The sequence below is a fragment of the Ornithorhynchus anatinus genome, chromosome 3 (assembly GCF_004115215.2).
Source record: "Ornithorhynchus anatinus isolate Pmale09 chromosome 3, mOrnAna1.pri.v4, whole genome shotgun sequence".
Lineage (NCBI taxonomy): Eukaryota > Metazoa > Chordata > Mammalia > Monotremata > Ornithorhynchidae > Ornithorhynchus > Ornithorhynchus anatinus.
The window spans coordinates 42915157-42936075 of NC_041730.1; the positions used below are offsets into that span (position 1 = coordinate 42915157).

Genomic DNA, 20919 nt, shown 5'->3' on the forward strand with positions numbered 1-20919 from the left:
GGTATCTCCCCCAGGTTCACATTCCTCAGAATGTGATGTGGAGGGGAGGGAAGGCGACAGAAAACACCCATCATTCTAATGGGTGCTGGTGGCTTGTTAAGAGTGGCTTGTTAAGGTGACAACCCCTCTCTCAGTCAGAAACAGAAGGTAAGAGAGAGGGACAGGGCCAAAGAGAGAGGGAGAGTGACAGAAAGAGAGGGGAGGAGAGAGAGTGAGAGAAAGTGCAAAGTAAGGAGTTTCCCTTCTGAATATTCACTTCCAATGCTATTCACTTTCAAAGGATTCTTTCTTTTAAAACCTTTCATATTAATACTTTGGTTCTGTTCTGTTTTTTCTCATCTGTAAAACCTCCAATCGTTTTATTAATCTCCATTTGCTCTGCAGAATATCCAAATGAATCATTTCTTAAAGAGCTACTTTCCAAGCATAAAGTATCTCTTGGGCTTATGCGGAAGGCACCTGATGTGACAATGTAGAGGATTAACAATTCATGTTGTACAGAAAACCAGGTTCCTTTTTCCAGTTTCTCAGGATAGACTTTTGTGTAGCAGCTTCTCCTTCCAATCTTCAGCTGTCTTGGAAAACATAGGCTCCAGATGGGGTCAGACTGTGGCTGGAAACTGAATCTCTGAAAGTACGCTGTGCTGATAACTGCTTTGGTTGAATTTATTTTCACTAGTATGGGAAGAGAAAACGCGCCCTCTGGCACATCAGCTCTCTCCAGAAGCAATCTGCATACACACGAACATAAAAATGGGCCGGGTCACACAGGAAATCACTGTTTGTTTAAAATCAATTACAAATACAAAGACTTCTCAGCAAGATTAATGTGTCCTGTCTCTTTTTCACTGCGATGTATAGGAATGGGGAATCCTCAGAGCTATGATACAGTCTGCGTTGGACTGAAACCATGGGGTCGTCTCTGTGCAGAAAGGAATTTTTGATTGGGTACCATCCTCGGGTTTTTAATACTAATAATTGTGGTATATGTTAAGTGCATACTACATGCCAAACACTGTTAAGCACTGGGGTAGATACAAGATAATCAGGTCGGACACAATCCCTGTCCTGAATGGTCCTCCCAGTCTAAGTAGGAGGGAGAACAGGAATTGGAATCCCCTTTTTACAGATAAGGAAACTGAGGCACAGAGAAGTCAAGTGACTTAGTCAAGGTTATCCAGAAGGAAAGTGGCAGAGCTGGGATAGAACCCAGGTCCTCTGACACCGAGCTCTGTGCTCTTTCCACTAGGTCGAGCTACTTTTCCAGTCAGTTTTTTCAGACTATGTTATGTTTGTCTTTTGCTGTTCCCCTTTTCTCTTTTGATTGGAATGTAGCAAATCTTGAAACACATTTCTTTTGTTCTTGCTGTCCAGAGTGGAACTGTTTCCTACACTCTACATGCCAAGCAGCTTCGTTCCAGTGAGACTGGCTTGACAGATGCACCCCAGATGATTGAGTGCAGGAACCCAAACAATAGCACTTGCTTTCCCCCCTCTAGTCTATAAGCCAGTTGTGGGCAGGGGACATGTCCCCCAATTCTGTTAAATTGCATGCTCCCTAGTGCGTAGAATTGTACTCTGGACAGAGTAAGCACTCAGTAAATACCACCGATTGACTGATAGATCTGTCAGACCACAGCTCTTCCCAACTTCCCATTTCTCTGCTCTTTCCACTAGGCTACGCTACCTCTCCTATAGACCGGAGATGGCTAGTGCTTCCATTTTACTGCTGAGTAAACACAAAATTGGTTCCTTATTGTTGAACCTCTGTGACTCAATAGAAATACATTATTGCAGCTGTACTACTCATCTGTCATGGACTGAATATCCAATTCTGAGCACTTCTCTTATTTGTAAAATATTTTATGTCTGTCTCCCCCTTTAGATTGTCATCTCCTTGACTACAGGGATCCTGTCTTCCGTCTTCACTGTGGTGTCCTAAGTACTTCGTACAGCACTTTGATTAATTCATTGTAGATTGATTGATTAAAAGTTGTTTGAATAACATGGGACTGGCTCAAGATCAGGATGAAATTATTGAGTTTGCCCCACGGTGATGGAGATTTTGACCATATGGTGGTGTTTCTGGGTGCCCTCTGATTGGCCTCAAAGATGGCCAATCAGCTTGATTTTTCCAAGCTCCTCCTTGACTTTTTAGCCGAAAAAGCTTGCACAACTTAATACGTAGTTCTTTTGACCTTTCTGTGTTCAGATTGCAACTTTTTGTTGCTTTTTGTATGAAAGCATAGCATTTCTCCACCTAGGGTCATGGCAACGGAGCCTGACAATAGAATTCAGAAATAGAAGCAAAAGAATAAGAACAACATCAGAAGGTGTGAACGCTATCCATTCCTCTTAAAGGGTGGTTAACTAAATAAAGCGATGATGGAAAATAATAATAGTAATAGTTGTTGCAGTCATAGTAATAATAGAAATAGTATTTATTGAGCATATACTGGATGCAGTCAATCACTCAGTGACACTTATTGAGTGTTACTGTGTGCAGACCACTGTACTAACTGTTTAGGGAGAGTACAATACAATACACTTGCCAGGCAGGATCCCTGCGTTCAAGAAGTTTACAATCTATACATTGTATTAAACAATTGGAAAACAGAAGTGACACTTTCTCTGAGTAGAAAGAGCTGACATTCTAATGGGAGAGGCAAACATGACAATATTTATAAATGCATAATCCATCGAATTGAATGCACAATTGGGAATACAATATATATATATGTAACTGTGCCCTGGGTAGGTATAAATAAGTGCCAAATCCAAGAATCAAAATCTCCCAATTTAACTCTAACTAAACCCTCATTTCCTCTTCTCCCACACCCTTCTGTGAGACTTTGCAATTGGATTTACACCCTTTATTCACCCCTCCCTCAGCCCCACAGCCCTTATATGCATATCGACAATTCATTTGTTTTAATGTTTGTCTCCCCCTCTAGAATGTAAACTCACTGTAGGCAGGGAATGTGTCTACCAACTTTGTTACACTGTACTCTCCCAAATGCTTAGTCCAATGCTGTGCACACAGTAAATGATAAAAAAAAAATTGATTATCGAGCATGGGACTAGTTACTGGCACTGTTTGCTGGCACAGTGAATGCAGCCTTTCAAATAGAAGGACATGCTAGCTTCGAGCGTTCCTCAGGCAGACTCTGGAACGAGCTTAGTGATATTTGGCTCCACAAAGATTTCCCCACATCCACAGGGCTTTCCTCACAAGTGTTGGATTGCCACGAGGGTGCTCTCTGCCTAATGCAGAATCAGATCACGGGAGGAACTTGACCCCAGAAAAATGCACTTCGAAGAATACTCTGGCCTAGGGCTGTCAGCCCTGGCCATTCTCTTTCCAACATAATGAAGTCAATGTTGGCATCAGCTACCATTCTCTTGGCATCCCTCCTGGGCAGATCTTTCAGAGATGGGTGGCTTCTCTCCAGGGACTCTTATTCTACAGGTTTTCTTAACAAGCTTGCTGTTCTGTGTTGTTTTTTTTATATGGAATCTATTAAGCACTTATTTTATACCAGGTGCTGCAGTAGATACAAGCTAATCAGGTTGGACACTTCCTGTCTCAAATGGGACTCACAGCCTTTATCCCCATGTTACAGATGAGGTAACCGAAGCCCACAGAAGTGAAATGAATTGCTCAAGGTTACACAGCAGACTAGTGGTGGATCTGGGATTAGAATCCAGGTCCTTCTGACTCCCAGGCCTATGCTCTATCCACTGGCCAAGCTGCTTCATGCTGTTCTTCTCTGCCTCACAGAGGTGATCTCTTTTTCTGGGTTGAACCTGACTTGAAGTAATGGAAAACAGAGAGTTAATAATAATAATGATGGTATTTGTTAAATGCTTATTGTGTGCCAAGTACTGTTCTAGGTGCTAGGGTAGATATAAGCTAATCAGGTTGGACACATTCCCTGTCCCAGATGGCTCTCATAGTCTTAATCCCCATTTCGCAGATGAGGTAACTGAGGCACAGAGAAGTGAAGTGACTTACCCAAGATTACACAGCAGACAAGTGGCATATCCACTCCCAGGCTCGTTCTCTATAATAATAATAATGTTGGTATTTGTTAAGCGTTTACTATGTGCAGGGCACTGTTTTAAGTGCTGGGGTAGATACAGGGTAATCAGGTTGTCCCACATGAGGCTCACAGTCTTAATCCCCATTTTATAGGTCAGGGAACTGAGGCCCAGAGAAGTGAAGTGACACAGCTGACAAACGGCAGAGCAGGGATTCGAACCCATGACCTCTGACTCCCAAGCCCGGACTCTTTCCACTGAGCCATGCTGCTTCTCAATCCACAAGTCCACGTTGCTTGGCACATAGTAAACACTCAACAAACCCCACATTTATTTTTCACGATCCCTGTCGTGTCCAGGACAAACTGGATACAAAGAGTTAAACTAATCTCGCCAACCGATACGTGGGTTAAGTGGAGCTGGGATGCCGATCTGTAATCCTTCCTCCCGAGGACATGACAGCCATTCTTGTAAATGTCATCACTTTCTCAGTGCTATCTGGTAATATCTGAGTCATGAGGTGCTGACAAAAATCCAGTGCACTTAACGTGGAGCTGGAGGCATTCTGCTCATTCCTGAGATATTAGCACGGCTGGCTCTTCAGCGTGGTGGAGAAACGGCTCGCCTGCCTGCCCTGAAACTTCTCCTTTGAGTTTTCTCAGCTTGGTCTGATGTCGGATCCCAAGACTTGACCCCTGTTCTGCCTGCTTCTTGCCAGTTTGAAGCGGCGATTGGAGAAGGAACTCACCATGCCAACCCAAGACCCATTACCCTTCTCTTCTCCCCTTTCCCCATCACCAGCCCGTTCCCTAACAGTTTGCTCTCCAACAGTATCTGGTAGTCGAGTGTCTTCATTTTGTGTCCAAAGGAAGAGATAACCTCCTTTTGTGAGGAGATCTGGGCATTCAAACCGTGAGGGAAACTTCATGCATTGTTCTCTGTTTTTGTGTTTCAGCCATGCGACAGGATACGACAACGATAGCCACACAGCCCCCATGCTCTATGGGGCCCAGTATAGAATACACACACATGGGGTCTTCAGGGGAATACAAGTGAGTATTGTATGGAGGGAAGAACTATTATTATTTCCCTCCCCATTAGGTTTTTTTGGTTCCCCGTACTGGGGATGCGGTAATCTGCTACTAATTATAGGTCTCCTTCTGACATCAAGGAACCCCCGAGATAAGCTAGTTTCCTACTCCACTGGAATCCAACATAAATGCTCCTTCTGTGACTCAAATCAAGATGCATCCTGCAAAGTCCTGGCTCTTCCCACCCAGCAAGCTTCCTTTGTCTACTGGAGGCCCCCCAAAACACTACGATTCATGCCGGTCAGGGCAGATGCTCTGCCTGCCACGGGAGGCTGATAGAGGTGGGGTGGACATTGCGGCGTGACCACGGTGGGGAAAGGTGTCCAAAAGTCTAGGGGAGTTACACTAGCGAAACCTGCCTTGGAAAGCTTAAAGTGAGGAAATGATCACCTCAGAAAAGGCTAAGGGGTGCAGGAGATAGATGCCAACTTCTGAAGATTGGGATGCACCAACTGTGATTTTCCCAACTCGCTCACTGATTGTGACATGAGGGCATGCTTACTAAGTCTAAGCATTCCTGACTTGTTCTAATGACTCTTGCCGTGCTTGGTGTTTAATAATGACTTAAACACCACTTAAGTCCTTTGATACTCAAACCTCACAATCCTTATGTAAATATTCTTATTCTCTACTATTAAGCTCTGCCACTTGTCTGCTGTGTGACTTAGGGCAAGTCACTTCTCTGTGTCTCAATTCCGCCATTTGTAAAATGGGGATTGAAACTGTGAGCCCTAGGTAGGACAGGAACTGTGTCCAACCCGATTTGCTTGTATTCATTTATTCATTCAATTTTATTTATTGAGAGCTTACTGTGTGCAGAGCACTGTTCTAAGTGCTTGGAAAGTACAATTCGGCAACATATAGAGACAATTTCTACCCAACAACGGGCTCATAGTCTAGAAGCTGGAGCTTGTATCCACCCCAGCGCTTAGTACAGTGCCTGGCACATAATAAGCATTTAACACATACGTAATTATTATTATTATGTTTACTAACTCTTTTGCATTGTATTTTCCTAAGCACTTAGTACAGTGCTCTGCATGCAATAAGTGCTCAATAAGTAAATTCTATTGATTGATAATCAGTGACCTAGATTTGGCTTTGCCTCAGCCACCTGTTACATGAGAACCCGCTTGCACACTGAGGGAGATGTCCTCCTGATTAACGTTTCTGGTGATGTCCTTTTGTCTGAACACCAAGTAATTTCTCATCCCTAAGAAACAAATGCACTGGTTACAAATAATCCATGCTTCCAAAGTCAAAGTACAAGGCAGCTCAGCACTTTTCCGAACCGGAGGGTTCTAGGGCAGGTTGCCTGGTGAGGCTGCCAGTGCAGTAATTCCTCCGTTAAATCACTCCTCTCTAGAACGAGCCCCTGGAGATATTGGTCTGAGGCTGGATTTGGTCCCACATAAAGCAGCTCTGCTGCACTGACACAGACCTGGGGCAATTGCCCTGAACCAACCAGCTCTGGGCACAAACTACTTCCCCCTGGTTCTTCCAGGCACACTGTCTCAAACCCAAAGTCGAGAGCAAGATTTCTAACAGTATAATACAGAATTCCCCCCTTTTGCTCATGCTAGCCAAGCAGATGTAAGATGTGTATATTATTGACATTTATGGGGTAAGCCACCCCCGCTTTCCTAGGAAACAGCCTGCTGGTCATAGCGTGTTTTCTAAGCAAATTTATTCCAACTTCACTCCATATACACCTCTCTCGGTCATGTCTTGTTCCCATTGCAGCGCAGCAAAGCACTGTGGCCTAATGAAAAGAACCAGGACCTGGAAGACAGAGGACCTGGATTCTAATCTTGGCTCTGCCACTAGCCTGTTGGGGGGCCTTGGACAAGTCACTTAACTTCTCTGTGCCTCAAATTCCTTCTCAATAAACTGGGAATTATAATCCTACTCCCTCCTACTTAGACCGTGAGCCCTATGTGGGCCTGGAAGGCTGTGTCAGATCTGATTATCTTGTATCTACCAAGCAGAGTACAGTGCTTGGCTCATAGTAAGCACTTAACAAATTCCATTATCATTGCAGGATGTCCGACGGGTGCCAGGAGTAGCCCCAACCATCGTCCGGTCAGCTACAGAGACAAACGAGAAGCGTCCTTTCATGTGTGCATACCCTGGCTGCAACAAGCGCTACTTTAAATTATCCCACCTACAGATGCACAGCAGGAAGCACACCGGTGAGTAGGGCTCCCTCCCTCTAGACTGTAAGCGTCTTGTGGGCAAAGGACATGGCCACCAACTCTGTTGTATTCTCCCAAGCCCTTATCTCGTCTATCTCGCCACCGACCTCTTGCCCACATCCTGCATCTAGCCAGGATTATTTTTCTACAGAAATATTCATTCATTCATTCCATTGTATTTATTGAGCACTTACTGTGTGTATAGCACTGTATTAAGCACTTGGGAGAGTAAGGTCTTACGTTCCCCATTCCTTAAGAACTCCAGTGTAATTGTCTGTCGGATATGAAGAGGGAGGGTGTTCCAAGTTAGAGGCTTATAATTCTCAGTTTACTGATAAGGAATTTGAGGCACAGAGAAGTTAAGTGACTTGTCCAAGGGCCCCCAACAGGCTAGTGGCAGAGCCAAGATTAGAATCCAGGTCCTCTGTCTTCCGGGTCCTGTTTCTTTCCATTAGGCCACACTGCTTTGCTGCGCTGCAATGGGAACAAGACAAGACAATTACTCTCCCCACCTTCAAAGCCTTATTGAAGGCACACCTCCTCTAAGAGGTCTTCCCTGATCCTTTCAGAGGTCTTCCCTGTCTGGACCCTCATTTCCTTTTTTCCCACTCCCTTCTGTGCCACCCTGACATGCTCCATTTATTCACCCCTCCCACAGCACTTACATAGATATCAGTAATTTATTTATATTAACCTCTACCTCCCCCTCTAGACTGTGAGCTTGTTGTGGGCAGGGAATGTGTCTACCAACTCTGTTGTACTCTCCCAAGTGCTTAGTACAGTTCTCTGCACACAGTAAGCTCTTAATAAATACAAATGATTGATTGATGGTCATATTTGTTAAGCGCTCACCATGTGCCAAATACTGCTCTTAGTGCTAGGGTAGATTCCAGGTAATCAGATTGGACACTGAGCCTGTCTCACATGGAGCTCACACCCTAAGTGTAAAGGAGAACAGGTTTTCAATTAGTCGATCAATGGTACTTATTGAACACTGAACTAAGGACTTGGGAAAGTACAATACATTTGAATCCCTCTTTTACAGATGAGGAAACTGAAGCAAAGAGAAGTTAAATGACTTGCCCAAGATCACCTAGTAGGCAAGTGGCAGAGTCAGGATTAGAACCCAGGCCCTCCGACTCCTAGGCCCATGTTTTTCTACTATGCCCTGCTGCACGTTTGTGAAGAGGGACTGTAGGACAAGGGATCTCCACAAAGGACAAGCAGGGAAAGGGGTTTTAAATCACAGAAAGATTTAGAAAGAAATCGAAAAGGAGAATTACATTTGTATAAAAGTATTTAAGCTGTGGGTTCTAAAATGGATTGCTGATGGGTACTGTGGAAATTCAGATGGGTTTTGTTTTAAGACAAGAGGGATAGTTGTCTGTTCAAGTCGGTTGAGTTTTCCCATTAAGGAGAGAGGAATGGGGTAGATTAACTGAGGTCCTTTTCAGCCCTGTGGTCCTAAGATTTAGTGTGGTTTTTCCTGTCAAAACACATGTGAGAAGTTGTCCTGCGGGCACCAATGCAAGCATTCAATTTAAGGATCAAGGGGAAAGGGTAGGTAACATTACATTTCTGTATGAAACATCCAGTGCTTCAGTAATGTGTGCTTTCATTACTCACTGTGAAGGGAACCCTTAGGAAATTAGAATACATTCTTCCAACAATGTGCACTGAGATATTAGAAGAAACAGTTGTGTGAATGTGCAAAACTTTAGTCAGATATGCATATTAGAGTATAGGTTTTCCTCTATACAGTGCTTTTCAGGAATATAATCCCAAATTATAGGAGAAGAGAAATTTTTGTTTAACCCCACCCAGGTTAGAAGATAACTTCAAGGAATATTTGGGGGGGATACAGAGAATATATAACTGAGATGGAATTTAGAAATTGCACCAAAGAAGAAAATAGCCCCAGAGAAAGTAAGAGTTGGAGAATGAAGTTTAAGGATTAATTCAAGGACAAGAGGGTTCATAATGGGCTAGAAAAAGGAAAGTTAGAGATGTAGAGAGAAATGTAGTGATGTTAGATGGAACATCCATAGCCATGAGTAGGGTAAAAAGAAGGGCAACCATCATCACACTGTTCTTCAAAGTGGAATTTAGTGGCAGTGTTGGAAACAGAATCCTGGGCTGGGCAGACCATCCATCAATCAATCAATCTTATTTATTGAGCACTTACGGTGCACAGAGCCTCATATTCAGCATTTTGGAAAATACAATCTAGCAGAGTTGGTAGATATGTTCCCTATCCACAAAGAGGTTATAGTCTAGAGGGCTGTAAAATACCAGCATAGCTAATATTTTTATGTTTTTAAGGAAAAGAAAAGGTGGCATTGGGCTCTTTGAGGGAAGAGAGCCCTGGCATTAAAAACTGGGTTGTAAAACCGTAAAGAAAACATCCCTCAGGAAACAGTTGTATTCAGCAGGGAGAGGGATTAGCGAACAGTTTTATGAGCTTTGGGTTCACTAAGAGACCCATGTTGTCTTCCCGCTGAATGGCTCACAGGACTTTAGTCCAAAGACTGAGATGAGAGCACTGACTAAGTAAATTACCAACAGACCAGTCTCATCTTTAGCTCCCATAATTAATACAGTAATCTTATGGCTAAAAGCAGAGACTTATCTTGGGGGGTTTCCATGGTTACATGAAAAATGCCATAAGAAAGTTTTGTTGTTTCCTGAAAATACTGACAGGGGATTCCAGAAAGGAGATGGAAAGACCTCTTGTGGTTGTCTGCTTCTGTGGCAGATTTCCTAGACTTGATCTGGCCAAAGTTTCTATTTCTTGGGGGCTAGAGTTTCCATGCTGAGGTAAGACTTTGTGGAAAGCCCTTGCAAAATCATCTCTCTCACTGATATGTGAAAGCCAAAACCTTTCCTGAAGCTTTTTCTCCTTGTCCAGTTCTTAGCGTAATCACTCTGTTCCTCCGTCCCCATTACCCCAAGTTCAGTTCTGGGAATGGGAGCATCTTGTACCTAAGAGGCTTGGTTGGGGGGGGGGTGGTCTAGTGGGAGTTTTAGGACCTGGGTTCTGGGGCCCAATTCTCCCATATCAACTGGGTCACCTTGTGCAAGTCACTTAACCTCTCTGTGCCTATCCCTACCTCATAAGATGTAATGAGAGTAAAACAAGCTAAGTAGTTAATACATTCAAATGTGTTAAACAAATCCCCTTGGTTTTCCTGGGCCTCTTTGTACATTGCGGGGAGAGGAACAAATCCCCTTGGTTTCCTGGGCCTCTTTGTATATCGCAGGGAGAGGACGTGAACTTGTGGTTGTGGAGCTCTGAGAACAGTGGGGATATGAATATCTGGTTTAAGATGAAAGTAAGGGCTTTGCGAAAAGGGACATGATCTGATCTTTGGGAGAATAGCATGAATAAGCCTCCAAGAAACATTTCTGGTCAGCTCACTGAACATTCAGTATGGGAGACTGGTTTCATCCCTATAGCTGTTTAGGAGGAAATTTTGCCAAAGTGAAAATATCTTTCTTTTACCCTTTCCACATTAAGTAACAAATTTGTTACAGTAAGCCTATAACCAAAGGCCATCAAGAACAGAATGGTTAAAAGCTTGGCTATTCAGTTTCATATTAAGGCCTTTAGAGAACAACCTGCTCCCGGTTTAGAAAAACGGGCTAGTTTCTTATTTGAATTTTAGATAATTCTCCTTGAAAGGGCATTTCTCTTCTTCCTAGTGTGCATTCATTCATTCAATGATATTTATTGAGCACTAACTGTGTGCAGAGTACTGTACTAAGCATTTAGCACTGTACTAAGAACTCTCCCAAGCACATACTACAATGCTGTACATACAATAAATTCACATTAAATACCACTGAGTGATTTATCGAAGTGCTTTTTAATCAATTATCATCATCAATACTGTTTATTGAGAATTTGCTGAAAGTGAAGTAATATACCAAGTACTTGGGAGGATTCAATAGAATCATGGATGGGGGGCAAGGTGGGGAGAGATGCTTTTGGCAAGAATACATGAATTTACAGTCTAATGGAGGTAGACACTAATAATTTACAAACAGAGCAGGAGGGAGACCAAATATATCAGGATGGAAAAGTTGAATTAAATTATTGCATGTGCAAATTGAAGTGCACATATATGCTCAAGTACTGAGGAGAGGAATGAAATATTTAAAGTGATAAGCCTGGTTCATGTAATTGTGTTTTTTGTGAATGAATCAGGGAAGCCTTCCTAAAACTGATGGAAATTTCAAGAGGACTTTGAAGATGGGGGAAGTTGAGGTCTGAAGGATTTTGATGGGGTGGGAGTTCTAGGCCAGGGAAACATGCCTGAGCCAGTGGTTGGAAGCAGGAGAGTTGAGAGGTGAGAAACAGGGGAAGATGGGAAGGAGCAAAGATTTAAGTTGGGGTTTACTGTTTGTTCTAAGGCAAAGACAGGACAAGGCTATGGAAAGAGAGTACAGGGAAGGAAGAGAGCTATAGAAAATGGACCTTGAGCAAATCAACTTAAACCACTCTAGGCCTCAGTTTCCTCATCTGTAAAATGGGACTGAGCTAGAATGTGAGCTCCTTGCACAAGAGGAACTGTATCTGATCTCAGCCCCTCACTTAGCATAGTCCTTGGCACATAGTAAGTACTTACTAAATGCCACCACCATCATCATCATCAATTATTACTAGCCACATTGGCAGCTGCTGGAGTGGACCCAATTTGAAATACAGATACAGCAAGGAAACTGGTCCCAAGTAAGTGCAAACCTAAGGCTGTCTGGGTCAGGCTTTGAGGCAGTGGATCTGCATGGTTTTGTCTCCATAGTATCTACTCATGCCCGTTCAGTTTAAAAGTGGGCTTTCCACTGGGGACACTTGAAAGAATACCTAATCAATCAATGGTATTTACTGAATACCTCCTGCAGTAGAGCACTAAATAGATATGACCTCTACTCTCAAGTAAGCAGCATAGCCTAATGAAAAGAGCATAGGCCTGGCAGTCAGAGGACCTGGATTCTAATCCCTGCTCTGTCACTTGTCTGCTGTGTGACCTTAGGCAAGTCACTTAACTTCTCTGTGTCGCAGTTCCCTCATCTGCAAAATGGGAATTCAATACCTGTTATTCCTCCTACTTAGACTTGGAGCCCTATGTAGAACCTAATTATTTTTATCTGTCCCAGTGTTAAACATGGTGCTTGACACAAAGTGCTTAACAAACATAATCATCATCATTACTATCATTATTATTATTATTATTGTCATCATCATCATTAAAAGGCTTGACTGCCTCGAGCATAGTAAATCAAGATCAGCAAGTTAATAGTAAGAAGATATATCCTTCAGCTAGGAAAAGATCAATGCCACCCTGTTCCTGCCACCACCTCAGAACTTTTCAGAGACCCCCATTCCCCATCTCCAGGATCAACATTACTGAGGAATCTCCCATCACTGCTTGGCCCCAGAAATCACTCGGAGACCATTTTTGATAGAACAAAGCTCCTCAGTGCATTACTTCCTGTCACTCTTCTCCCTGCATTTACAAATCATCCTGTATCTTCTTTAAGGTGAGAAGCCGTACCAGTGCGATTTCAAAGATTGCGAACGAAGGTTCTCTCGTTCAGATCAACTCAAAAGACATCAAAGAAGACACACAGGTGTGTTTGAATAGATAATTGGGACTATTTCACAGAACACTTTGTCTTTTTCTTTCAGACTTCCATTTTGCTTTTCTATTACAGCTTTTTATTTCCGTGGGCTTTTCTTCTTTTGACCAAGGGAAACCAAGAACCATCTCATAGATTGCCTTCTCCTCTCTCTGAAATTCCCCTTGCAACCACAAAACAATAATGTTCCACTTTCAGTCCACTGGGAGCGTGGCACATACAAAGGAGAAAGGGGGAATGGGAGTAGGAGGGCCTACAACAATGGAATATTGATTCACTCTTTCGGGCTATGGTTCCCAGGCTTAAAAGCTTCCAGTTTTTGCTTCCACTGTGGGAGTCAGGATGAATGTATTTGGGAAAAGAGACGATGAGCATTCTTGGTTCTTCCGAGTCATCTGCTCCCTGGTTTCTGGTAGATGTAGGCATACCAAGTGAGGAGGCTATTACAGTAACTGTTAGAAAAGAGCTGACTTGGGAAAACTGGAAAACAAATACAGGGTCCCCTATCCTGCCAAAGAGCACTGGAATTAGGGAAATGACTCTCTTTATCTTTTTAGGGGTAAAACCATTCCAGTGCAAAACCTGCCAGAGAAAGTTCTCACGGTCTGATCACCTGAAAACCCACACCAGGACTCATACAGGTAAAACAAGTGCGTAAACTTTTCTTCACATTTATTTTTCATTATTTTCTTGACTCGTGCTGATAGTTTATTGTGACTAGAGTGGGTATTGAGAGTTTTAGAAGAGTTTCAGGATGGGTCAGCTTTAGAAGAAACGCTGAAAGAAATTATAAAGGGCTGGGTCCCAGGGGAGAAAAAACGTTTCCTTGTCATCTTCCATTTTGGAAGCTTGAATGATGCTATGGTTTTAGACCTCAAATCAGTCTGCTCATTCTCATGAACTCCAACAAAAACCTCAGCAGAAAAGGATCCAATTCACCCTCTAGCTCTCATTATTTAGGAATACTATCGAGTCATTTCCAAAGAAAGTTTAGCCACCACCCTGATCTGCTTCCTTTTCTCAGCCTTGCAGCTGGCCAGGATGAAAGTATGAAAGGTGGCTTGTCCCCGATTATATTCCCTGGGGGTGGGGGTGGGGATGGGGAGGGGAAATAGGGGGAAATACCGATGGGGAGAGGGAAGGGCAGTAAGGAATGGGTATAGGTTTGGGGGGAATGGGTTACATTTTTCTAGATTTCTCTTAGGTTTCCTTAACCAATCTTGAAAATGGCCTGGCTCCCTAACATGAATTTTCTCACACCCCAATTCAGAAAATTTCGAGAAAGGAATCACTTGCTGAGCCCCAGCTGTTCCTAGGTGAAGGGTGTGTATACACTGAGGGAATCCAAGGTTGTTTGGTGAGCAGAGGTGCTCTTTCAGAACCTTGTGGTGATTTTCCTTATGCAATCCAAGATAGTTGACATGGACTGTTCTTCTGAATTTGGTTCAGCTGAACTTCCAGGTTTAGGGCTTGGGACTTGCAGATTGGCAGCTTCTACAGATCCTAGTGCACATGCTTTATTTTTGGGTTAATACTAACACTAACTTTGGTATTTATTAAGTGCTTACTATGTGCCAGGCACTGTACTAAGCCCTAGGATATATACAAGCAAATAGGGTTGGACATAGTCTTTGTCCCACATGGGGCTCACAGAGTTAATCCCCTTTTTATAGCTGAGGGAACTGAGGCACAGAGAAGTGAAGTGACTTGCCAAGGGTCACACAGCAAACCAGTGGCAGAGCTGGGATAAGAATCCAGGTCCTTCTGATTACCAGGCCTAAGCTCTATTCGCCAGGCCATGCTGAATAGAAATTACAGGAGAATTTGGGCATTCCTAGGTGTTAGAATGTGGCAACTGGCTGGGTGGCATTGATGCAGGAATAGAGCTGCCCCACAGGGGAGCATGGTAAAGTCTCTCTTATGAGCCAGAATTCACTTTTGGAGCTCCCTGCTTCTTCCCTCTGTCCTGAACACCTGGACTCTAGCCAGTCCATTAAGCATGCTCAATAACCTTTCTTCAACTTCTAGTACAGCTTACACCTAAAATAATCAGAGCCAGAAAGCAAGTTTATTACTTCCTCTCCCCTCAAAATAATAATTAATGGTACTTGTTAAGCTTACTATGAACCAAGTACTGTTCTAATTGCTGGGGTAGATACAAGTTAATCAGACTGGACACAGACCCTGTCCCACGTAGGACTCACAGCTTTCATCCCCATTTTATTCATTCATTCATTCAATAGTATCTATTGAGCACTTACTATGTGCAGAGCACTGTACTAAGCGCTTGGAATGTACAAATCGGTAACAGATAGAGACAGTCCCTGCCCTTTGATGGGCTTACAGTTTATAGTTGAGGTAACTGAAGCACAGAGAAGTGAAGTGACTTTCCTAAGGTCACACAGCGGACATGTGGTGGAGCTGGGATTCGAACTCAAGTCCTTTTGACTTCCAGACCTGTTCTCTATCCACTAAGCCACACTGCTTCTCATGATGTAACCCATTTCCTGATGCCCTAGAATGGGGACTCAGCAGGTGATCGTTCAGTGGAATTTAGTGAGGGCCTACTGAGTGTTAAGCACTATATTAAACACTTGAATTCTGTGTAAACAAAAATATCTGTTGTTGATACAGTGGTAAGAACAGTGTTCTAAGGACCAGGGGACCTGGGTTTAGTTATTCATGTAGCTTAGTACAGTGATCTGCACATAGTCAGTGCTCAATAAATACCACTGGGAAGCAGAATGGTGTAGTGGATAGAGCAGGGACCTAGGAGTCAGAAGGTCATGGGTTCTGATGCCGGTTCTGCCACCTGTCTGCTGTGTGACCTTGGGCAAGTCACTTGACTTCTCTAGGCCTCAGTTACCTCATCTGTAAAATGGGGATTGAGACTGTGAGCCCCATGTGGGACAGGGACTGTGTCCAACCGGATTTCCTTGTATTCACCCCAGCATTTAGTACAGTGCCTGCTACATAGTAAGTGCTTAACAAATGCCATGATAATAATAATAATAATGATTGATTGATTGACTGGTTCCATAGGCACTTGTCCCTGTACTCCTCCCCGCCTGCCTACTTGCCTGTCACAGTCCGTGCCCCAGTGGGAACATGTTGGGTGGGGATGAGAGAGTGTGAGTGGCACTTTCCAAACCACTAACACTAGAATCAATTCCTCTGTGCAGGTTCTCAGTGCCAAAGTCTCAGAACTGAACCTCATCTAACATCCCTGAAGGGAGAGTCTTATCTCTCGTCTCCCTCTTTAGGCACTTGGGAGAGTACGGTAGAAGCAAGATGCATGTTTCCTGTTCTCAAGAAGCTTATAATCTGATAGGGAAGAACTTCCATCAGTCCTGGATGAGTCATCCCCTAATGGGGAAGCTGAGATCCTTTTAGAAGCCATGGGCAAAATTCAACAGTCTCCAATTTATTTTATTATTATTATTATCATTAGTATTAGTATGTGCTTACTAGGTACCTAACACTGTTCCAAGTGCTGGGGCAGATACAAGATAATCAGGTTAGACACAGTTCTTGTCTCACACGGGGCTTGCAGTCTAATTTGGAGGAAGAAGAGGCATTGAATCCCCATTTTCCAGATGAGGAAACAGGCCCAGAGAAGTTGTGACTTTCCCAAAGTCATACAGCAGGCTCATTTCTTCAAAATTCACTCCGATTGCTTGAATAAATGTTTCTTCTACTCACCAGACTGCACACTGGAAGTGCACACCGTACTCTGAAAAGCTTTTACTGTGTGCCGATAACGTTTCCTCTATGCCCAGACAGGACACTATCCCAAACATCATAGGATTCGATAAACGCTCCTCCCCTGCCACCCACTGAAAAATGTCCTTCTAAAAAAACCAAACTCCACCACCTTAAAAAAGAGCGATGAGGAATAAGGAGAGGTTTCTTTATGATGATGATAGTGAGAGAAGCGGGGCTTACAATGTACCGTATTGTACTTTATACCTTTCCTCAGCCATGCTTCTGACTGGCAAATTGTATCAACAGGTGAAAAGCCTTTCAGCTGTCGGTGGCCCAGCTGTCAGAAAAAGTTTGCCCGGTCAGACGAATTAGTCCGTCATCACAACATGCACCAGAGGAACATGACTAAACTCCAGCTGGCGCTTTAAGGGTTAAACCCCTGGGACAGTTCAATCCAGATGGGCCATTTTATGAACTACTGCAGAGTCTGACTTTTTAACTCCTCCCGGGGCCACCTCTTTAGGAAGGAAGTGGCAGTCGTCGCTCACGTCTCGAGACAAGTTAACTAAGCCGTAGGATCCTGTCCAGGTTGGCCACTAGCGCCTCTCCTTTGTTTGTTTACACTCAAGGGTCAAATCCATTTGTTGGTCATTGGCGCGTCGCTGTAAAAGCTCACCCGGTTTGCAGTTTTGTTTTCCCTCCGAAAGAGTGGGTCGGTGCTGGCGAGGAGGGATTTTTCTTTTCTCCTTCCCCCGTTGCAGCATTGCCAGCCATGGGTTATATAGGCCAGGACCCGGGTATGTGCCTGCTAATGTAAACCTTGTTACAGTTTCCACTTACTAACAGCAAGAAATCAATCAGACGATAAGGCATTTTTTTGTGTTTCAGGGTTGGAGGGGCTAGGTGGGTGTTTAGTTTCTCACTGGCTGTCCGTGAGGTCAGACCAACTCCTGCCAGAGAAATAAGGTCTTCCCATTGACTTTTTTAAAACTCTTTGTTTCAGAGCAGCTAAAATGAATACTAACCCAGTCTCCCTGCACAGAAGTCTTTCAAGCAACTCACTAGATAAGTTAACCTGTTTTTCATACAATCATAAATCGGGTTTTGTGGATTGGGGCTTGTTTTGAACCTTGTTGCAGCTTACTTTCCAGCGATGTTAAAGTCTCCTGTTCATCCGGAAAAAAGAATCACAGATGACATTACGATGCTAAAGCCACACTGGTTATGTGGCTAAGAAGTTGTAAAAATTAAAATGGAGCTAAAAGCAGAGGGGGCTGGTTCATGACCCCCAGGAACAGATTGTTCTTAACGTAACTTAAAGACTTTGGATCTACAAGTGTATGTGAAAAGAAGACATTAATAGTGTGAGGAAATATATTGTTTGGGAGTTTCGTGGGGGGAAGGGAGTTTATTATTGCTTGAAATGATCGTGTATATATATATATCTGGTAATGTATTGCTCTTAGACAACTGAAATAGAAAGTGTATAAATATTAGATGCATCACTGTTCAGACGTGGCTGTTGCAAAATATTAATGACGATAACACTAAGACTGTAATCTGCATTTTTCACTGTGCTCTCGATTAAAACAGTTCAAAAGGAAACAAGTGAGAGTTCAACAGCTGTCTTGCTTCATGGCTGGTATTGGATTTCAAATGCCTTCTCCAATCAGGCCCAATTTTGGGTGAGGAGTGCGGGGGGGAGGGGGGGTGGGCGGGGAGGGTGGGGGAGGGGGTAGTACAAAAAGGTACCACCGACATTGATGACCACTAGTTAACCTGTCCGGGTCCTGACCACAATTTATCCAGCTCGTCGGTCTCTCCCTCAGGATTTGCCCGGCCATAGAAAACAGGATCAGATTTCATATTGGGTTTGAAGGAGTTGTTCCATTCCCAGGGGCAAAGGGAGTGGGGGAGAAGTGAGAGATTCTTAAAGTTGCATTTTTTCTTTCCCCTTTTAAAATGAGTCAGGTGGCAAACTGTTACTTCCCATTGCAAGTCAGCCCAGGAAAACTGGAAAATGAAAAGGTCGATTGGCCTTAGGAGCTGAGGTAATGGTCCGGAAGGGTATTTTTGAGATTAGGGGGTCGTGGGCTGGACACCAAATATGATTTAATTTGTGATGTGGAGCTCCATCTCAGTTCAGCAGGTTGAAGAGCATTCATTCCTTCTAGGTGACCAAGTGGGACAAATGAAGAGCGTCATAAACTGCAACGAGGCTTTCGTTACTTCGTTGTCCTCATTGGCTGTGGTAAACGACGATCAATTTAGCCCCATCCTGCTTGGAACTATGTCTAGGTGGTTGGGTGGATTCCTCATCCCCCTTTCCTCTGAAACACTTTGGGAGTGGCTTCAAAGACATTTTTTTTCCATGTTCAGCATCTACTAATGAAATGTGGACATAACCGTGAAGAGGTCATCTTTGTGAACTAAAGTTCAGCTATAACCTCAAAACTGAGAAACAGTCGATACTTCATGTCCTTTTTTTCTTTCAGTTTTCAGATGGATATTGCATCACTGTTAATTATAGCCCAGGATATTGTGACTCACTGGTATCAGTCAGTTTTATCTTTTCCTGTCAGAAGACAGCATCTCTCTGGAGAAACTCATATTCAGTCTGGCAAAAATCAAATTTTTAGAGCAAATGATGCATGTAAACAATCCAGATTTTATTTATTTGTGTACATATTCAATATATCATATCTATATAGATATAGCTATAACTTCAGCCTAAAGAGTCAAGTTTTCAAAATTATCCGAGGATTTACCTACTGTTGTTTTCAGCCTACAGACCATCTGATTAACTTGGCACTCAAGCCATTCTGCTGCTGTGAACAAAACCTAGGCACTGTCTCTGAGCAGCCAGAAATCTTTACCAGTCCCCAGCTAGGCAAGACCAGAGAAGGTTTTGGAGTTAAAACAATTTTATGTACCAGGATGCTCTAGGTTATTCAGTAGTGCCCACAACCTTCAGGCTGTAAGAAGGAGTTAAATTTTGTCTCTGGCATGCACTACAGTCCCAAAGATGCCCGTTTTCCCTAAAATCTGCCCATCTTTAATGTTTTACATTCACCTGTGTTCATTCTCCCTGGATCTTTCTTCCCAGGCGAGATGTGTAGTTCTAATTCTCCTGACTGATGCCTCGCATTAGATGGCCAGAGTGTCTGGATACATGGCTCCTTCACCACCTGTTTTCACAGATCCACCCCTGATTGTAGCCAGGACCAATCCTTCCATTTTCCAACTCCCATCGAGAGGAAAAATTTGCATGTAATGAGAATGGGAGTCATGGATTCCCTCTGGATTCTCCTCTGTGAAATAATCTGCCATTAGACTATACTTTCTTTGTTACCACAGCATCATCAGATGAAATGGTGTACAGATTATGCCGCTCCCCAGGTTCTTTGCAGCAGACATGGGCATAGAGGTTTCCTACTCCTGTGGAAGACTTTATTGCTTCCCTTTCCTCTGGTCTCCCCCTCCTTCCACTCTCCTTTTATCCTACAGGTAGAACGCTCCTGACGAATGGACGTCTCTCTTGTTGACTGGTCTGCCAGAGGAACTTGGACTGGTGAGGAGGAACAGCAGCTGATACGCCTAATCAGTTAATCAATCCAGAGCATTTACTGAGTATCTACTGTAAGCAGAACACTGCACTAAGTGCTTGGGAAAGTATAGTAGAGTTAGTAGTTAAGATCTCTGCCCTCAAAGTGCTTACAGTCTAGCAGAAGAGGCAGAGACTGAAATAATTTTTAGACAAGGGAAGAAGTGGGAGTGTAAAAGCAATAGAGTGCAACGATAGATACCTAAATGCATGGTGGGTTGGGAAAACTCAACTGGTTAGGTGATACAGAAGTGTTGAAGAGGCATTTGGCTACTCAACCCCAGGGATGCATTGTGGCTTAGTGGAAAGACCACAGGCCTAGGAATCAGAGGACTTAATCCCAGCTCTGCCATTTGCCTTCTGCATGACCTTGAACAAGTCACTTAACTTCTCTGTGTCTCAGTTTCCTCACCTGTAAAATAGGGATTAAATAGCTGTTCTGACTGTAACCCCCATGTGGGACAGGGACTGTGTCTCATATCTACCTCAGCACTTAATGCAGCACTTGGCACATTTATTCATTCAATCGTATTTATTGAGCACTTACTGTGTGCAGAGCACTGTACTAAGTACTTGGAATGTACAATTCGGCAACAGATAGAGACAATCGCTGCCCAACAACTGGCTCACAATCTATAAGAGG

General features: G+C 43.5%; 1 protein-coding gene across 4 annotated transcripts in view; it reads left to right on the forward strand.

Moving 5' to 3' along the window:
• WT1 (WT1 transcription factor) overlaps positions 1 to 18280 on the forward strand; it is a 49034-nt gene extending 30754 nt beyond the window's left edge. Inside the window, exons 5-9 of one of the 4 annotated variants that reach the window (XM_029060793.2) lie at positions 4997 to 5093; positions 7174 to 7324; positions 12869 to 12958; positions 13525 to 13617; positions 16979 to 18280. In XM_029060793.2, the coding sequence (XP_028916626.1) occupies positions 4997 to 5093; positions 7174 to 7324; positions 12869 to 12958; positions 13525 to 13617; positions 16979 to 17100 (553 nt within the window). In that variant the 3' untranslated portion in view covers positions 17101 to 18280. The remainder of the gene's footprint in view (positions 1 to 4996; positions 5094 to 7173; positions 7325 to 12868; positions 12959 to 13524; positions 13618 to 16978) is intronic. The other 3 variants (XM_029060791.1, XM_029060790.1, XM_029060792.1) reach the window with 3 other exon arrangements.
• The last annotated feature ends 2639 nt before the right edge of the window (positions 18281 to 20919 follow it).